This window comes from Orycteropus afer, unplaced genomic scaffold (genome assembly GCF_000298275.1).
Source record: "Orycteropus afer afer isolate SDZICR_OR568_19922 unplaced genomic scaffold, OryAfe1.0 scaffold00279, whole genome shotgun sequence".
Lineage (NCBI taxonomy): Eukaryota > Metazoa > Chordata > Mammalia > Tubulidentata > Orycteropodidae > Orycteropus > Orycteropus afer.
The window spans coordinates 2,780,523-2,794,467 of NW_006921866.1; the positions used below are offsets into that span (position 1 = coordinate 2,780,523).

At 38.4% G+C, this 13,945-nt stretch overlaps 1 protein-coding gene across 1 annotated transcript; it reads left to right on the plus strand.

Annotated features, from left to right (window-relative positions):
* Window positions 1–3,693: 3,693 nt before the first annotated feature.
* CCNG1 (cyclin G1) lies at window positions 3,694–8,231 on the plus strand. Its single transcript, XM_007950573.2, has 5 exons — window positions 3,694–3,954; window positions 5,737–5,990; window positions 7,585–7,663; window positions 7,746–7,844; window positions 8,040–8,231. Exons 1-5 carry the CDS (start codon window positions 3,694–3,696, stop codon window positions 8,229–8,231), a joined length of 885 nt encoding a protein of 294 aa, XP_007948764.1.
* Window positions 8,232–13,945: the final 5,714 nt, after the last annotated feature.

The following is a 13,945-nucleotide window of genomic DNA, read 5'->3' on the forward strand; positions in this document are numbered from 1 at the left end:
TTTCTTTGTTGAAGAGGGTCTGTGCAGTCTTTCTGCCTAGTCTGCCATCTTGCCGGAACTCGAATACACAAAAATATTGTTCTACATTCTACTTTGGTGAGTAGCAACTAAGGTCTTAAAAGGTTACAAGCAGCCATCTAGATGCAACAATTGGTCTCTCCTCATCCGAAGCAAAGAAAGAAGAAAACCAAGGATGAATGGAAACAATTAGTCCAAGGGAATAGTGGACCATGCAAATCTCTGCCTACATGACCCTGAGACCAGAAGAACTAGATGGTGGCTGGCTATTGCTGTCAACCACTAAGAAAGTGATCAGTGCAGGATATCTTGGATTGAGTGGGACAAAAATTAGAGCAAAACTCAAAATCATAAAAAGGACCATGCTTACTAGTCTGACGGAGACTGGTGAAATCCCAGAGACTATGGCCCTGAGTCACCCCTCAGGCCTGGAATTGAACTCACTCCTGTAGCTTCCAGCCAAACAGTAGGTGTATAAGGTGAACATTTACACCAGGTAGGTACACTCCTTAAAACAATCAATTATCGAAAATCAAAAGGGCAGTATTTGCACAGGGAAATAGCTCAGAGAACAGGAATGCACAGGAAAGAAGTATACAGGGAAAAGGTAACCACAGGGAGGAAGTGGGAAGAGATCTGTTACATCATGGGGATTGTAATTTTATGAACCAAAATATGTATGAAATCTGCATGGAAAACGAATTTGCTCTGCAAACTTTCACCCAAACCAAAAAAAAAAAGAGGTCATGAGAACAGGGACATTCAACTTCTAGAGTTAACTGAATCATTGCAGACCTCCATAGGCCTTTTCACTTCTAGGCTACTGATCCCAGAAAGAGACAGAAAGAGAGAATATCCGGAAAGGTTCAAGTTATTTTTCCACTGATCTTGCATAGGAGAGGCTCACATTCAGAGACTGAGTTCATTTACAGTAAATAAAAAGAATAATAGGAGCTCTGATAGCATAGTGCCTAAGGCGCTTGACTGCTAACCAGGAGGCTGGCGGTTCAAACCCACCAGCCACTCCTCAGAAGGAAGATGGGGCAATCTACTTCCGTAGTGATACTGCCTTGGAAACCCAAGGAGGGGTCACTATGAGTCGGGTCCGACTCGACAGCACATAACAACAACAACAACAAAAAGAATAATACTGCTTCATAAACTGGTCTGTAGTCTAAAATTTATGTTGTTGTTGTTGTTATTTGTCATCGAGTCGCCCCGACTCCTAGCGACCCCTCCTTGGGTTTCTGAGGCAGTTATCACTACGGAAGTAGGATTGCCCAACCTTCCTTCCGAGGAGTGGCTGGTGGGTTTGAACCGCCAACCTCCTGGTTAGCAGTCAAGTGCAAAATGTATACTAACTACAATTATTTTGTAAATACTCCTTTTGCATACATCTTGTACATATACTTATATCTTTTTATTATTTTGTACATATTTCCATACATACCTTGTAACACAATGTCATACACCTTATGTTTTAGCCCACTGAAAAACAACACACTAACTTTTCTATTTAAACTTTCTTAAAAATAAGATTCATAAAATTGAAAGAGGCATAAGGTATTACGTAGCACAAATCCATTCTTTGATAAATAAAATGCAAAAATAAGGGAAAGATCAATTAATTTCCAAGGTTCACTCACAGAAATCTCTAGAATTTAATAAATCATACCATAGAAAATCCTACATCTCTGCATTTGTAATGAGAAATGAAGAGTTGATCTTTTTTTGTTGTTGCTGTTAACTAGTGACTCTATTTTTAGAAAGAGGAGGCAGAATCACTGTACAATTACTAAACTATAAAACCAAAAACAACAAGTACATTCTGGAATGGAATCCTGGCTAATCCGGTAGGCGGCAGAGACCTGACCCTGGCTAGGGTTGGGACATGCACAAGTATTTTGTTTGGTCTCCTCTTGAATGGAGACACTTTGGAAAATTCTCCAATGACAGAAGCTTAAGGGAAAGGGAGCGTGGTCTTAAGGGGGCGGAGAATAGAAGCAAGGCTAATAGACGGTGCATGCTGATTGGCTGGGCTTCTTACCCAGCTCTTTCTACTTACCAACTCTTTGGACTGCGGGGCCCCATCCATCAAAAGGATATCGCCAATCAGCAGCAAAGCTAGGGCCTCCCGCGCGAATGCCCCGCCCTTCAACATAATATTCGGGAGGTCAGGCGCAGCCGCTCCTTCTCAGAGCTGGCCGGAACTGAAGGTGGTTTAGTCTCGGCGGAGCTGCGGAGACCTCCGCCAGAACGGCTCTCCCTCCCCGGGCCTCTCCCCTCCTGCCCGCGAATCCTCCAAGGCCTCATAGGCCTCTCGGATCTGATATCGTAGGGTGAGGTGCGAGCAGGCCCGGGGAGGGTAGTTATCGCTGAGAAGCTGCAGAACGATCAAGGTGAGGCGGGAATGCGGGGTTGGCCTCGGGGTGCAGGTAGGGAGCAGAGTTGGGGCGCGGGTTGAAGGGGAGCGCCTGGCCCGCTCCCTTTTTCTCCATTCGCTAGCTGATGAGAGCACAAGCCCAGGCTTGTCCGAGCCTGGAGGGGTGGGGCCGGATCCGTCCTAGCTGAGGTAGTGTCTGTGCCCGCCCAGTCCCTAGGACCAGCCTTGGGGGCGGAAGACTTAAGCCTATGAAGTTACTAGTTCTTCACCTGTTCCCCCTTCCATCTCCCAACCCTAAAGATCTCCACGCCTTCTTATCTTTCGGTTGGTGAGGGGTGGGACGTCCACGTAGCCAGCGCTCAGCTTGTACCCAGCACACAGTAGATGTGGAATGCACCGTCTAAATGAATGAAATTCCTGGGTTCATCTTGCAGATTAGGTTAGCCACCCTACTACGTGTTTCCATAGAACCTTTTAAGCTTCCTTTCCTATGTGAACCAATGAAAGTTCACAATTACTGAGCGTTCACTGTGTCCCTGTTGTTGTTGTTGTTGTTGTTTGCCGTCGAATCAAACCCGACTCATAGCGACCCCTCCTTGGGTTTCGGAGGCAGTATCACTACGGAAGTAGGATTGCCCAACCTTCCTTCCGAGGAGTGGCTGGTGGGTTTGAACCGCCAGCCGTCTGGTTAGCAGGCAAGTGTCTTAGCCACTATGCTACCAGAGCTCCCTCACTGTGTCCCTAGCACTGTGCTAAGTAAACTGTATAAATCTTGTCTAAATGGTAGATAATTGTTAATGCTCATTTCACCAATGTAAAATTAAGCTTATTTTTATCCTTCAGTGTTTGGTAAGCTCAGTTTGTGCTGGATTTTTACCTGTGTGCTTTCTGTGTAATGCACAGAAATCTATGAGGAACTAAAGCTCAGGAAATTAATGTTAAAAGTTCAGATTTATATGGCTGAACACATACTACGTTACCATCTGATTTCAAAGTTCTTGGTATCCTGTCTTACAGCAGCCTATTAATAACTGTTGACAATGAATGACCTGAGCAAGTATTTCTTGAAGATTTACAATTAAAAATAATAAAAGCATGATTCTTGCCTTCTAGGGATTTGCAGTTCACAGTGACAAGACTGGTGCAAAGGGAAAAAATAGATGTCACTAGGTTCATTAGCCGCATGGGGGTGGGGAGACAAGTTATTCAGTACTTGGCACAATACATAGATGACCAAGGAAAGCAGGAAGGGCTATTCTTACACTCCTTTCTGGGTTTTGTTCTATATATAGATGATAGAGGTACTGACAAATGACACTCAGAAACTGCTACACCAGCTGAATGCCCTATTGGAACAGGAGTCTCGATGTCAACCAAAGGTCTTCGGCTTGAGACTAATTGAGTCTGCTCATGATAATGGTCTCAGAATGACGGCAAGGCTAAGGGACTTTGAAGTAAAAGATCTTCTTAGTCTAACTCAGTTCTTTGGCTTTGACACGGAAACATTTTCTCTAGCTGTGAATTTATTGGACAGGTTTCTGTCCAAAATGAAGGTATGTTTAAAGCTACATTACCCTGAATATTTAATTTTGCTCAACATGTGTTTACTTTGTGTTAGGCTATTATTCACAAACCTGACCTTCCTTTTCAGCAGATAGCTGAAGCACTGTGATAATTCTGTGTGCTACAGCATTGATGAATATTCTTCCTTATCATAAATCAAGGATAAAGCATCATGTCTTAGACAAATTTTGCAATCAAGAATAGTCTAATATAAAATAATTAGAGTTTTCCCAGTAGGAACATTTGCTGTTGTTTTAAAAACATCTGTTGATAGGTTAGGTTTTGAAATTCAAAGGAATTTGTTGTCGACAGATTCCAAGATTATGGTTAAGGATGTTGGGTGTATTTCTTAATCCCTATCTATATATAAAGTTCTAAGTGCTTTAGTTGTAAACCTAGTCAAGTCCTGATTATACTGAACATTTCCAACATCAGTTTGGATGCAGTAGACAAGAAAGGAACTTCTGAAGGAGGAGCACTTCTGTGATAATTTCCTTTCACTGGATAAGCAGTATATATCTGTCTCACTCCCAGAGTTTACCTGTTAAAAATGCATCTGCCTTCTCTGCACCCATGGACATTGGTGGATAATGAGATAGTGTGACAGTTAGAATGAAATGCATCCTCTAGTCCTCGTTACCTAACACAGTGCATCATAGAAGTAAATATTTGTTGAACGGTTCTTTATTACCATTTTGTTCAATAGACTGTCTTCCTATATGGGAATACGGAACCCTGGTGGTGGTTAAGTGCTTGTCAGTGGTTCAAACCCACCAGCCACTCCACAGAAGGAATGGTGGCAATCTAGTTTCATAAAGATTACAGGCTTTGCTCTGTCCTGTAGGGTCACAGAGTCTGAATCGATTCAACGGCAACACACTTTACCAGTTAAATGGGAATAAGATTGTTAACACTGATAATTATGCTAACAGTACACAGTACAATAAGAAATATAACTCTCAAAAAACCAAACTCACTGCCGTTGAGTCAGTTCTTATAGTGACTCCTCCTTGGGTTTCCAAGGCAGTATCTCTACGGAAGTAGATTGCCCAGTCTTCCTTTCAAGGAATGGCAGGTGCATTTGAACCTACAGCCTTCTGGTTAGCAGTCAAATGCCTTAGGTACTACACCACCAGAACTCCTGAAAAGAGGTATAAATGTATTGCCAAAAGGGTTCCAAGAAGAGAAAAAAACAGACATTGGTAAAGGATTCTTAAAGTTTCATATGAGCTACAATGTAACGATTGGATAGAATTTTGACTGTGTCTCATGCATTGTGGTAAATGAGGTAGATAGTGGATTGGTCTTTACGGGTATAGTAATAAACAGTGTGTGTTGTACTTAACTATTTTACTATTTCAAAGAAAAAAGCCTGGAAAAGATATAACATCTTGGAAATTTTATTAGTACACCATTTATGTAACATGTTTCAGTTCTTCCTGTAAGCCCTTTGACCAGTTAACTTACGTGGTCAGATTACTGCAGTGTTTACAGTTCTACAGTGATAAGAAACAGTAAGAATTGTTTTATACAGAGGCCAAACACATTGAAACTCAGTCCAGTTACTTAAAATTCTGCTCCAAATGGGGTGCATAGGGTTGACAGGCTATAGTTGAGGTGTAGATCTTAAGTCCATCACAGTTGAGAAATATACCTCAAAGATACATTTTTCTAATGATTGACTGGGTTCTAAATTATCCTTTATTTTTATTATTTTATTTTAATGAAAGACATGGGATGGTGATGATGGTGATAATTATTGTTATTTTTAGGTACAGCCCAAGCACCTTGGGTGTGTTGGACTAAGCTGCTTTTATTTGGCTGTAAAATCAATAGAAGAAGAGAGGAATGTCCCGTTGGCAAATGACTTGATCCGAATAAGCCAGTATAGGTTCACAGTTTCAGACTTGATGAGAATGGAAAAGATTGTATTGGAGAAGGTGTGTTGGAAAGTCAAAGCTACTACTGCCTTTCAGTTTCTGCAACTCTATTATTCACTCATTCAAGAGAACTTGCCATTTGAAAGGTATGTGCTCTTTATTTTGAGCAAAGGTGGTTTAGGTATCAGAATGGTATTTCTGGATATTGCATAAATCAATCTACTGACAGAATTCCAATAAAAGTAAGTGAAATTATATCTGTGACTCACAACGTTAAATCACTGTTATATAGCCTTTCTAGCCATGGTCTTGTAACTCCCACAAAATGGTTGGGTGGGGATACGCAAATAAGATGCTTGTAGCCCAAAAAGGGTACTGGACAGAATGGCAATAAAGCAAATAAGGTACTGTGTGTGGGTGGACCATGCAAGTAAAGTATATGGAACCCTATCAGAGGGACTGGTTAGTTTTGCCATCCTCTAGGCTTAAAAGTTAATCCCAGTGCAGAGGGGCAACTCTCTACCACCAAGAGGAAGAGATGGGAGCAGAGTGCGTCCTTTGGACCCAGGGCCCCTATTGTTGTTATGTGCCGTGGAGTTGGACCCAACTCATAGCGATCCCTCCTTGGGTTTCCGAGGCAGTATCACTACGGAAGTAGATTGCCCCATCTTCTAAACCCAGGAGACAGAGAGTTCTAACACTGGAAATGATGGAAAATAATGAAAAGTAGTGGCAGAGAAATGGTGGCAGAGCCAGGACACCAGTATGGGATGGCACAGTGGGCTTTCTGGCCCGTAGAGCAAGGCATTCACAGTGGGTGTGCCTACCCACACAGCAAGAAAGCTGAGCATCTTCAGGCTGAGGCTTACTGGCAGAGTGGGGTGCCCCCCAGCACTTATTGACAGAGCTAAAGAGTTTTGTAACATTCCCGGAGCAGGGCAGAGGCCAGGCTGAGAAGCTGAGGACCAGAGAAAGGCCTGCTGTGGGCAAAGCTAAGAGGCTATACTGATTAAAAAACTGTATACTGAGCCATCTCTGATACTTAATGGTAACTTGTTACTTCCCTAATAAACCTCATAATCCTTGCCTGGGAGTTGTGTGTGGCTACTGCAACAAATTATCAAACTCAGCACAGAAGTGTAGAGAGTGCTGTTTGAGGGATGACTGGTATCAGAACTGGTAAAAGGCTGGAGAGAGGAGGAGGTATGTTTGACATCCACTTCACAGGAGTCAGCCTTGGGCTGCTGCTCTCTCCTTTTTGGAGGTTAGATGACGAGGTCAGATGTGATGTCATTTGCACAGGCTCCTTGAACTTTATTGTCCAGCAAAAGTGGTTAAGATTTTCTAATTGTCAATGTTCTTAAAGGACATTCCAACTTTTTCTTCATTAAATTTTCCATTTCTAAGCTAGGTAACTTACAGAACCTATTAGGTCAGCATCTAACACAAATTTATGGAGAGAGGAACTTCAGTAGATAGAGAAAAAGATTTATATAAAAAATAATAATATTCTGTGGCATAACATGACCCCCCCCAAAAAAAAACATTTAAAACTCATGTATGTTGCCCTTAGAAGTTAATGTCTCTGAGGGAATGAAAATTCCTTCACTTCATTTTTTTTTCCTTTGATACGTGTACATAATTTTCACTTTAAAAAATGACTTCAGTGTTTTTCATGGATTTGTCTTTTGACTAGATATAAAATTACCTGCATTAAATTAACCTATTTCCTTTTTAAAGGAGAAACAGCCTTAATTTTGAAAGACTAGAAGCTCAACTTAAGGCATGCCACTGCAGGATCATATTTTCTAAAGCAAAGGTAAATATTTTACAAAGATTAAATCTAGTTACATATGCCTCTTTCTATATTTGACATTTACTTAGAAACTGATCTCTTTTAGCCTTCTGTATTGGCATTATCTATCATTGCATTGGAGATCCAAGCACAGAAGTGTGTACAATTAACAGAAGAAGTAGAATGTCTTCAGAAACATTCCAAGGTATGTCAAGATCATAGCCTAAATGCTATTAATACCTATAAAATGAGAAGTCATGTGTTTATTTGAAACTCAGTAGCTTATTCTCAGATATTTTTGACAAGGAAAGACATGTTAATAGGATTGCATTTATTATTATACTTTAATACCATTGGACTTTCATTTTAAATACTAATTTTTTAAAACATCTATATATAGATAAATGGCAGAGATTTGACCTTCTGGCAAGAGCTTGTATCCAAGTGCTTAACTGAATATTCATCAAACAAGTGCTCCAAACCAAATGTCCAAAAGTTGAAATGGATTGTTTCTGGGCGAACAGCAAGGCAATTGAAGCATAGTTACTACAGGATAACCCACCTTCCAACAATTCCTGAAACGGTTCCTTAATCGGTAAAATTAGTTCATGGTTATTCTCCATATAAAGAATATTTTGTAATGCTATAGTTTTCTTCTACAACTGGAGAAGTAAAGTGAATTATTATTTTTAAAGTAAAGTGGAGTTGGGATAGCAAAGAGGAAAGTGACTTCACTGATCTAGTCAAGCTAGTATTTGAAGGCAATTATTACATAAAAGGTACAACACCCTAATAAGGAGTTACCTATCCTCTGCTAAGTATATTAATCACTTCATTAAATTATCAGCTTCTTGTTGTTGTTATGGGCCATCAAGTCAGACCCGACTCATAGCGACCCCTCCTTGGGTTTCCAAGGCAGTATCACTACGGAAGTAGATTGCCCATCCTTCCTTCCAAGGAGTAGCTGGTGGGTTTGAATCGCCAGCCTTCTGGTTAGCAGTCACATGACTTAGGCACTTCACCACTAGCATACACCTTAATAAACTGAATGTTAAAAGTAGCATTAGAACAGTATTTTCTTTAATTACACATTATTTTGTCTTAAAGAGACCCAAGGTCTGGCTCAGAGCATATGTCATTTAAAGTAACAAGAGCCTGAGTTGGGCAACAAAACCAAAAGTTTGAACTATACTAATTTGAGATTATTAGCTAAATCCATAAAAACTCAGAATACTGTTCTTAAAAAGTAATATAATGGCAGATGGTCTTATTAGCTATTTGGAAAATGCTAGGGTATATCAACACTGAATTTGCGTATCATTGTTACAGCAGTTGGCTACTGGAAAGTAGTTAAAAGCATAAAAAATGCAAACCTAGCCACTGCATTTTTGCTATCCATTCCTACCATCAATTAACTCATAGTGGTGATATTTTTCTCCTCAGAACTAAATGTTAACATTTAAGCCATCTACATATAACATGGGAGCTCTGGTAGCATAGTGCCTAAGGCACTTGACTGCTAACCAGAAGGCTGGCGGTTCAAACCCACCAGCCACTCCTCGGAAGGAAGATGAGGCAATCTATTTCCATAGTGATACTGCCTTGGAAACCCAAAGAGGGGTCGCTATGAATCGGGTCCAACTCGACGGCACATACCACCACCACCTATGACATGATTTTGAATCTTAGACGGGAAAAGTTCATTTTAACAATAAGTATATGTTTTCCACTTTGGTAACTTGGATGTTTATTTGTTTAAATAGGATTCTTACAGCAACAAAAACTCTTCTCCTGAAGCCTTTCTCTACAACTCTGAGCTATGGAGTGCATACTGTTATAATGGATTCAACCTGGGAAACCTCAAAACATCACATCGAAATTAGTATTGGTGTTCTCAGACTCGGGAAAATTGCCTATTTAACATGATGCTATGATGGAATTGTACTTAGATTTGAGTTCATTTGTGAAGCATACAAATCAAAGCTAAGAACATAAATGTGAAACTTTAATAAGCCAGGGAAGGTAAACTGTGAATCTTCATTTCTAACATTGATCTAAATTTCTATATTGGATTAGTGTATTTGGGTGGTATTGAAGTGGTAACCTACTAAATTTAAACTAAACCATCTTAAATTGTGAGGCTTACATCAAAATCAATATTTTACACATGCACTTTTAAGACATACTATTCTAGGCAGTACAAATGGTTTCTTGGCACCCATAATACAAACAATACATAATCCAGTTAATGTGGACTTCATTGCTATCTGGCAATTACATTTACATTTGAAGGCATTTCATATAAAGCAAAAATACATTAAGCTGGTAAGTGTGACATATTAAGTTATCTTTGATATTATTTTTAGAAATCAGGAGATACTTGTATCCATGATTGTAACAATTTTATACAGAATCTACTGCCTCAATCTGATCCAACTGAGAAAATTAGTTTCTTTTGTATCAGTAACTCGAAATAAATTATCACTGAAAACTTGCTTTAGCCCATTACAGCAGGTTGAGGTTAGATTCAACACTCCAGAAGTTTTTACTAAGGATTGTTTTATAAAACTTGCCATAGCCTCTAATTTAGAATTTTGTTTAAAAGGAAAAGAGTATACTTTTATTAAATGCCTGTACTGTGCCAACATAAAGTCTTAAGAAAAGTAAGTTAGGACCTTAATAATTATAATAAGGTAGGAAGCTAAGGTAGTTTTCCATGTAGGTCAGTGAATATAAGATCTATATTAAAACATAAACTCTTTCTCAGTGCATTGTGTGGCCTGAGACCATCCAGAATGGTTACAGCTGATTCAAATTGACTTCGACATCATGTTATGGATAAATATGCACTGAAAAATAAGCCAAAGAACCACAATATACCTTATATTTAACTTTTGTAAACTGTTTTGTGGATAACCTTTCAGTTTTCCCAAATAACTGATACATTTCAATATTTTGAATACATCAGTGTTAATTATGAGTTGGCAGAAGTAATCTAACTACCATTATGTTTTGGTATTAAGGGATATACCTCTTAATAAAGTTACTGAAATGCATTGCTTTGTTGGGTGGTTTTGTTTTTCTTATTTAATTATATTGGTAAGTTGATAAAGAACTATAATAAAAAGCTATCTCTGTTTAGTAGTATTTACACTTAGCTCTAAAGTAAGATCCATGGTGGCAGAAACAATAAAATCTGTGTAGTATGGCTGTTACCTAATTACCATCTTTCTGATGGTTATTTAAAATAGAGAATTAGTTTCTCATATTAGTAACTTGAGTGGATTCATACTTAGGATAACTCTGTATGTTGCAGAGTGAACCGGGTCATAAAACCTGAATAAATTCAAAACAATTTTTATCAAAGTGCAAAAAATTTAATGGAGAAAGGATAAATTTTTAATAAATGGTTTTGCAGTAATTCATTACCCATATGAAAAAAAAAAAAACATCTACCTAAACTTAAAAAGTAACTTAAAATGGATCTAAATGTAAAACACAATCTTTTAGAAGAAAACAGGCAAAAATTTTCACAATCTAGGATTAGGCAAAGGGTTCTTAGCATGGCATCAAAAAGCATGATCACAAATACACATGATAAACTGTCCCTTATCAAAATTAAAAAAAATAAATAAATACTTTTGCTTTGCAAATAACAAGCTACAGGCTGGGAGGGAAAAAAAATTGCAAATCACATATCCAACAAAGAATTTGTATCCAAAATATACAATGAACTCGAAACTCAACCATAAGAGAAATGAGGATTTTAAAATGGCAGAAAGATGTGCAACCTTCATGGGGAAGAAAAAAAAAAACTAGATGGCAATAAGCATATGAAATGATGTGATTAATCATTAGAGAAATCGAAATTAAAAGCATAATGAACTACCTTTCCATATGCTTTTATTGTGAGTTGTTATCTAGGCAATTTTGATTTATGGCTACCCATATGTGCTCCATAGAGTTTTTAAGGCCATGACCTTTTGGAAGCAGATCACCAGGCTTATCTTCTGAGGCACCTCTGAGTACATTCAAACTGCAGACCTTTCAGCTAGTAGTTGAGTGCTTAAACCTTTGTACCATCCAGGGATTCTTACTACATACTATTAGAATAAATATTGATAACAACAGCTGACAAAGATGTAGAGCAACTAGAACTCTCACCTATTGCTGAAAAGAACATAAAAAAAGGCACCCTGGAAAACAATTTGGCAGTTTCTTATAAAGCTAAACATACACTTACTATATGACTCAATCCCCTTTAAGTATTTAGAGAAATAAAAATGTTCTCACAAAACCCTTTATGTAAATGTTTACAGCAGTTGTATTCATAACTGCCAAAGCAGACATTCTTCAACAGATGAATGAGTGGATAAACAAACTGGTAGTTCCATAAAATTAAATACTATTGAGCAATAAGAATAAATACACTTGAATCATGCAACAAATTTCAGCCTTATGCTAAAAAGCTGGTCTTAAAAGATTACATATGATTCCATTTATGTAACATTCTTGAAAAGACAAAACTACACAGAAATGAAGAATAGTTCAGTGATTTCCAGGAGTCAGGAGGAAGTAGGGGTTAGTGAGTAGGGCAAAGACATAGCTTGCGAGAATTTTAGTAGTGATGCAACTGTTTAATGTCCTAATATGGGTGATGGTTACACAGATCTAAATATATTTTGAAATTCATAGAAAACTAAAACTAAGATCTTTAAAAATGTCAAAGACAAATGTTTACGGGAAAGAAAAACCTCTTTCCCAACAATTCAGTCCTAAAGCTACTAGGTATAGTTAAGTGAGGTGGGCATCTTGCCAAAGGGTGTGGCTGAGCTGCAGTTGCCCAGACTAGGATATCAGGGCCCAAGAAGGTCCAGGAGGACATTCTGCTTGGCACTGGTGTTGGAACCTGAGCAGGGTAAGTATTCATGTGAAAGATGGCCTGGAATAAGTAGTCAAATACATTAAGGATAATAGAAACAGGTTTCCCACTATTGTTAAAGGGAGTTAAAAAAATGGAAAGGGATAAAACTAAAATGAACCTCATGGGATTGAAACTGAAAGTATTAGTGATAACTTGTAGTTTTCAATGTTCATAGATACAGAAATAAAGATGTAAATACATCTAGCATGTAGATCTTGGGTTCTCAACAGTTCACCACTACAGAGAACCAAGGCTCCTCAGAAAAAATGACTGATACTTGAGCTGGGGAAAGGAGGGCGTAATGAACCTCGTGTATCTTATATCAGAAAGTAAGAAACTGTTCCAAGAATGATGAAGACACGTCAAAAGGGCACAGATGCCACCTAGAATGGTCTTCCACTGGTCAAAATCTAGAATAATTTTGGATATCAAAGTAATGAGAATAATAGCTTTTAACCTACTGAATAAAATAAGTAAGTATGAGACTATATTGACATGAATAAATTGAAAGTTCGATTAAACAAAAAAAATTAGTACTTTGAAAGAGGGTTTTGAACTGGTTCTTCCTAGTTTAGTCATGGCTGACAAAACAAAACTGGAAAGGACTTGAATTTGAAAACATGGATGTACCAGAATGATAACTAGAATGGGAAAAATTACAGGTCTATGCCTTGCTAGAAACCTAGTCTCCCTCTTAGAAAACAAGGGCAGCATGTGCATTATATAGCTACCAAGTTTCGACTGAATCGGAAATAACTGCTTATTCAAACCTGGCAGCAGATTATGCCACTTAGATTGTGTGTAGCTCTCCACAGTCCTAGCAATAATTCAATCTCCCAGACCAGGTTGATGAAAGAGCTGACTCCACCTCTTCCGAGTCTCCCATTCCAGCGCTTTGACCCATAATCTTTCCCATTCTAACACATACATATTTTACAAATTGGAGTCTGCTCTGGTTTCATTGTGTTGGCTGTGAATGAACTGGTTCAAAGTGACTTGAAGCCCTGCTTTGAAACTACCTTCCCACGAACTACATAATTATACAGAGAAAAGGAATAAGTACACTTGAGAGCCAGGCAGATGCCATCTCAGTAAACACCATCAGAAATGGTACAAATTAAATTTAATAACTCATGATAGGATACAGTAAGAACATCACATCACGTCTGTAATATTTCTACCAAAAGACAAAACCTGAACCTTATGAAGAATTATCAGACAAACTAAAAAATGAGGACTATACTGTAAAACTAGCCTGTAATCTGCAAAAGTGCCAAGTCAGGGGAAAAAATGAGGATTTTTTTAAGTAGACTAAAGATACCTGACATTTAAATGCAAGACATGATTCTGACTGGGTCCTTTTGCTATAAAAGGCATTATTA